Source organism: Echinops telfairi, unplaced genomic scaffold (genome assembly GCF_000313985.2).
Source record: "Echinops telfairi isolate 266 unplaced genomic scaffold, ASM31398v2 ScPeMD7_3533;HRSCAF=4204_0, whole genome shotgun sequence".
NCBI lineage: Eukaryota > Metazoa > Chordata > Mammalia > Afrosoricida > Tenrecidae > Echinops > Echinops telfairi.
The window spans coordinates 35255521-35262377 of record NW_022107431.1 but is presented as its reverse complement, the minus strand read 5'-3'; the positions used below and the strand labels follow the sequence as shown (position 1 = coordinate 35262377).

The following is a 6857-nucleotide window of genomic DNA, read 5'->3' as shown; positions in this document are numbered from 1 at the left end:
CTGCAGCTCTTTGGTGGATCCTGAAAACACAAGGTCGAAGCAAATGCTGAAGGTCTAGCTGCAAGAGCCTTGGTCCAAGAGAAGGAGAAGGGAGGTCTCCTAGCCACAGAGCCCTTACTGGTTTTCTTTTTGTCCTTCACAGCACCGAAATCTTTCCCTAACTTTGAACTTAGAATTTTGGTCCCGGGTGTTGGCACAACAGGTTGGTCTAGGACCGGTTTTATAACCAAATCTGGGGTTTTTATCAGGACACTCAGATCAATATTTGAATCTATCCCAGAAGACCTCATTTCCGATAAATTACAGGAGTCTTTCTTAATCTGAGATTGGTCTACATCAATGGCTTTTGCAATCAAATCGGAAAGCGACAAGTTATGGTGTTTTGTTTTATGAGAAGCTTTACAAAATGCCAGAGATGATAAGGATCCTGTTAATTCTGATATTCCAGTTGAAGACTGGGGCCGGTTTGCAAGCTGTGACAGAGGACAAGATCTCAAACTGAGATCCGTGAAACTGGCCGAGGGCGGGCTGCGAAGGGCAGAGGGAGCACAGCTTGGGGTCAGGCGGTTTCCTTTGTGTTCCCGAAACAGTTCAGCCAGGGATGGGCTTTCCCCCTGGGAAAACGGCAAATGGTCACCTTTTAAAACAGAATTCTGAGTGCTTTGTTCAACGAAAGAAACACTTCCAACTTCAGTCTTTATACAATCATTTAAATTACCAAGCGTCTTCTCTTTCAATGCGCTGTTTTGTATTGGAATGTTTTGGAAATCAGGTAGTGACTGGTTTTGAGTAACCAAAGACTTGTTAGGTGTGCTCTTTAACATTAGGGACCTTAAATCTGGTATCCCTTTGAACTCAGTATCATCTTTGGAAAGACATTCAGATTTATCAAGTCTTAACACATCATCATCTGGACCCTTTGAAAGTGGACTTTCGAGACTATAGGCGGATGAAGATGATATGACTGAAGGCTCACTTCTACAGGATTCATAAAATGAATCTCTTGGCATGTCACTAATTAGGTCAGCTAGCGAAAGCTCTTCTGTTAACTTACATGATTCTAGTTTCTTTTCACTTTTAGGTCTGTCAAGTTTCTTTTGTTTATGAAGTAGATGGTGACTCGGTACAATTGGAGAGTTATGGTATAACCCATAGTTTGCTACTGGGTCAGGAGCATGAAAGGGCATACTAGGACAATCCAAATTATTAGTGGGTAAAGGACAACAACTTTGAGCATCAGCAGTTGAAACTTCAGAGGAAGAAAATAAGACTCCTTACCTTACAAGAGCCATTAATGTTCAGATGAATAGGTTGACATATTCAGAAGACAGTCACAGCAACCAGAAGGAAACATGAAATGAGGCAATTAATTACCAAGTGCTTTTTTAACATGAATCAAGTGACAGTTGAACATTAGTTGACATGATTCACATGCACTCTCAATGGTACAAAGTCAGAACTTTCCATTACCGATCTAAAGCCATCTTCCTGCTTTGTTCACTGACGTGTCAAAATGTTAAGTACTGAGGCCAATGTTCTAATTTTCATAAAACTCACAAAATGAGGTCTGAGTTTATTTACATTATAATCAGGATTGCTTCATATTCAAAACTTCTAAGAAATCTACAACGAGAACTAGGAATAGTCTTAAAAATAAACACACAAGCCAATAAAACATATCCTACCATGATCTGAGGCTCACTTTTAGTACAGACTCACTTCTATATGTGATCATTTAGAAATGCACAATAACTAAACAAAACAGAAACACCTTTTAATTCATGGTAACCGGCTGCATGTAACCTTGTGGCAAAAATCCAGATCCTAGATGACAAGAAATATCGACCCAATTTACAGTTAACAACAGAGGTCACACCAATTTATACAGAGGTAACTAATTCCCTCATATACCCTGACTGAATTCCAAATTTAAGGCCAAATTCTACAAATTTAAAACTAAAGATCAGCATATAAAAAGCAAGAGTTACACAATTAAATGATATGATATATGAGTAAGACTACATTGTTATGCATACTACAAGCATTAAAAACGAGTCCTGGTGGAGCAGTGGTTAAAATACTCAGCAGCTGACCAGACTGTGATCTGAGTGCACCAACTACTCTGGGGAACAAAGATGTTGCATCTGCTTCTACAAGAATGCACAGGCTGGGGAACCCTAAGGGTCAGTTCTACGCTGACCTATAGAGTCTCGCAGAAGGCGAATCAACTCAACAGGAAGGGCCGGTTGCTTTACATTTTTAGTTAAGAACAAATTTTTAACAAAAAATGCTAAGCAGATAACTGTAACTGAAGGGTTGGCAATTCAAGCCAATCAAATGGCTCTGAAAGACCTGACCATCTGCTCCCAGAAAATTGACAGCCTAGAAAACCCTGTAGGGCGGCTCCACTGTCACATGAGTCGCTATGAGTCCGAATCAACTTGCCAGCACCCAACAAGAACAATGTGTTCTATTGGTCATAGAAGCCAAAAGTGAAACTGCCTGAAAACAGGCCATCCAAAAGGTTAGGGGACAGTTCTCAGCTTAAAAATTCACAAACTAGAAAAGCAGTGGTTAACTGCAACAAAATTTTCTACTCACTTATCTGACAAGCTCAAGATAGAGCAAATCTTTTTCAAAGCACTATATGTAAAATAAGTGTAACAATGTAAGTAAAAGCATACCTTTTGCTATCTTTCCTGTAGATCTTGCCCCCTCACTCTTGACCTTCAGGTTCTGTATTTTATCTGGCTCCAGAAGCACAGCCATGGCCTTCTGCACATCAAATTTGTTTTGGAGAACTGCTTCAACCAACATTTCATCTGGCACAGCTTCTCCAAGAATCTCTCTCATGTAATCAAGGCATGAGTAAAGACGAGCTACAACAGACAATAACAATCAAAAGCTATACAAAACTGTGTGAACAAAGGATTTATGGGCAATAACCATCCTATTGAGTCAGCCCCAGAGGAGAAGAAAATGCTGCCTGCTCCTGCACCATCTCTGTGACTGTGGACTGTGAATCAAACTGCAGGGATCCGTACAGTTTTCACTGGCTCATTTTCAAAAGCAGATCGACAGGCCATTCTTCCTAATGTTGCATAAGCCTCCAAGGACAGATGATGGCAGCTAGGCAGGATTGCACTAGTCAAGACTTGAACTCAAGTCTTCCACCTGGAAGGCAAGAATTCCACCCCTAACCCATCAACTGTCCCTACAAAATCAACCTTAATTACCTACTCTCATATTTTTATAAATATACAATCTTTTACAATCTTCATAATAAACCCGTGAGCTAAAAATATCAGGTATAATCTAAATTATTAAGATAACAAGAATGAAAACCCTTCCCACTAATAAGTTAGCAGATCCAATACTCTCTGAGACCATTTCAAAACACACAATTGCTATTGCATCATATTATCATAGGTTGAATAAGGAATATATTGGCAATATTTTTTCCCCTTTGGAAAGTTTAGGGATCTTTTTCCTTTTTTCCCTTTCCAATTACTGGAAATCAATTCCTCATATATTTGGATAATTCTGCTTTCTTAGTCCAAGATTACATTGTAGCCTAATAAGGTTTATATGGAAAATAATATCTACTGAATACCAACATGAATTACTGAAGTAAACAGAAAACTTTAGCATAAGTAGCATCAAAGCCTCTTCCAATTAAGTAAGGCCATATTTCCTACACAAAAAAAGCAATATAGCAAAGGAAGGGACTGAGAGTAGAGATCATGGGGCCAGGCTATCTTGACTCTTATCCCAAGGTTATCCACTAAGCGCATGTAGCCTTACACAAGTTACTTCTGTGCCTCCTCATATTCCTTTCTGTGAAACGAGGCAAGTAGCTACCCTCTAACATAACGTTATAAAGATTAAATATGCTACAATCCGAACAGCACTTAGAATAGTATCTGAAAATCAGTTAATACAGGTTAGCAAAAATCATTATTGGAATTGCTGAGTGGTGCAAACAGCTAAACATCATGCAATTACTTACATATTTCAGGTGGGCATGATTAGCTTTTCTCTTCAAGCCTAACTGTGAATTTCGTAACTTCTTAATCACTGTCCACTGAAGCTTAACAGATAAAGAACAAGACTTGTACTCTATTACCACCACAGCAGAACTCTCTTTGTTTAAAACATTAATTCAGTATTAATGGGAAGTTTATGTAAAATCTTCTCCACAAACATTGATGTGTCTGCAGAGTTGATAACCAAGTTATTTTTACTTCTACTGTCTCTGTTGGTTCTCCTCCTTTCTAATTTTTTTATATTTCTGCATTCTCTTCATTTTTCTCAGTGTGGTTAGCAGCTAGTATAAATCACACTGATTCGATCAAAGAGGAGCTCTAAATTCACACGTCTTCCTCATTACAAGTTAATTAAGATTTTCATTTAAAAATATTTCTAGAACAAAGTCACACAAAGAGCAAAGAGGCTCAGCTCTCTTCAGGGAGAGCCTTAGTGTTGTACTTGGTCCTTCCCACTCTACTACACTGTCAATCCATGGCTTGAGTGATATGTAGCCAGCAACATCCTAGTTCAAACTTCTCTCAAAAATAAGAAAGCGGTACGGACAACAGAAAAGTGGGTGAAGGGAGACATCGGAAAGTGTAAGTAAGACATGACAAAATAATAATAATTATAAATTATCAAGGGTTTGGGTGGGAGGGAGGGTGGAGAAGGGAGGGGACAAAATAAGGAGCTGATACCAAGGGCTCAAGTACAAAGAAAGTGTTTTCAGAATGACAATGGCAAAAAATGTACAAATATGCTTGACACAGTGGATGAGTGTATGGATTGTGATAAAGAGTTGTTAAGAGCCCCCAATAAAATGATCTAAAAAAAGAAAAGAAAGCCAAAGTACAAACATCTTTAAAAATGGCTAAGCATTGACAAGAAGCAAACTCGGGACCAAAGGCATTACCATTTTACAAGTTCTCTCATGAACCTTGCCCTACACCAATGTGAGCAATCAGAGCACTCTTATGGTCATTACTAGGAACTTCAACAGCCCTGGCAGTACACTGGCTAATCCTCAAGCGATGACCCAAAAAGCTGGCTCCAATTAAAAGGGATTCTACCATCTTTTTAAATTAAGGAGTGCCTACAACCTAATCTAAACTCCATGAAGAGCTCATGAAAATAAATTCTTCTTTTTTTTTGAAAATAAATTCTTGTGAAACAAATTCTTAAAACTAATCACTGAAGTTTTTCCTGGGGAAAGATGAGAGAATGTAATAGTTTAATTAAAAAATTCTAGTTAATAATCACAGCCATATAATTAATTTTTCATATCATAAGTGCACTTAAATAGACTTTTCACATAAATTGTAAATTTTCCTACAAGGCACACTTTTGTATCAATACTGCCCAGTCACTATTATGAACAATCACAAAAAATGGATAAATTCCAGTCTATTGGCTATTACTCATTTTCAGGAAGAAATCTAGACATACTACTTTTACGATACCTTGATCGACAGCACTTAATTGATGGTTTGAAAGGGAACTGGATGAGTCTTTCTGATCTCCATAATCATATTCTTCTCCTGGTTCAACAGCAGATTTGTCACGTCTGGAGTAAATAAATTGAGCCGCTAGAATATAAAATGATTAAAGATTACTGTAGGACAGCCATTCCCTAAAAAGGACATTTACATTTGTGTTTGACAAAAGGGTTAATAAACGATGTGCAGAAACTGTTGAATGGAAAGCTCATTTGCTCTGTAAACTTGTCCACAAACTACATTTAAAAAATACCTATACTCCCTAATACACAGCTACTCAGAAAAAAAAATCAATTATATCTGAAATACATCTCAAATGTCTTACTACTCATTAAGCTCTTATAAAGCAAGCGTCTTTCTTTCCACCGATCTCTAAGGCCATGGCTCTCAGCCTAGGATCTCAATGTTATAACAACTTCCTTTTAATTATCTCATCCTTGCATAGTACTCCAACTTTCCTAAAATCCTTTGATACATCGATTTCAAGAGAATTAATGAACCTGCTTACTTGCATAATTTAAAAAAACATTAAAAACAGGTAAATTTCACACTCCAAGAATTGTTCTTTTCCGGCCCCACTAGGAGATACGACATCCCTCACTGACCCATAGCCCTACGGGGGACAATGCCAGAGAGACAGTGCAAGGATTGCACCTGATCTGACCTAACCACAACGAGGCAAAACACTAAGGGCATGCAACAGAACAAGGGGAGCAGAGCAAGGAAGTCCCAAAAATACTTTGGGGCCAGGGCGTGGCACCCTAACAGATTTGACCGGAAAACACTCGTCAAGGTCAACAAATAGATCTTGAACTATTTATAGGCTTTTCTTTTGTTGTCATTATTTATTTGTTGTTTTATTTTCTTTAGTTTGTTTTGCTCTGTCTTGTTTTTGTGCATATTATTATCTCTGCAGGTCTATCTAGATAAGATAGGCGGGATAAATATTCTGGAGGAGAAGACAACTGGACTGACGGTTGGGGGGCAAGGGGTACTGAACATGGAGAAGGGAAGGTGGGGAAAGGAAGCGGATGTTAACAAACCCAGGGACAAGGGAACAAGTGATCCAAAATCGATGGTAAGAAGGATGTAGGAGACCTGGTAGGGCTTGATCAAGGGCAATGTAACCAAGAAGAATTACTGAAACCCAAATGAAAACTGAGCATGATAGTGGGACAAGAGAAAAGTAAAAGGAAATAGAGAAAAGAACTAGGAGGCAAAAGGCATTTATAGAGGTCTAAATATAGGCATGCACATTATGTATATATATTTATATATGATGATGGGGAAACAGATCTACGTGCATATATTTATAGGTTTATTATTAAGGTA

The 6857-nt window shown here is 38.2% G+C and overlaps 1 protein-coding gene across 2 annotated transcripts in view; it reads right to left on the bottom strand.

Annotated features, from left to right (window-relative positions):
- Nucleotides 1–6857, bottom strand: part of HBS1L (HBS1 like translational GTPase) — an 84991-nt gene that overhangs the window by 67879 nt on the left and 10255 nt on the right. The window contains exons 3-4 of one of the 2 annotated variants that reach the window (XM_004702157.3): nt 5490–5615; nt 2685–2879 (exon numbers count right to left, since the gene is read on the bottom strand). In XM_004702157.3, the coding sequence (XP_004702214.2) occupies nt 2685–2879; nt 5490–5615 (321 nt within the window). Of the gene's footprint in view, nt 1–1278; nt 1302–2684; nt 2880–5489; nt 5616–6857 lie in introns of those variants that run through there. The other variant, XM_045294342.1, reaches the window with a different exon arrangement.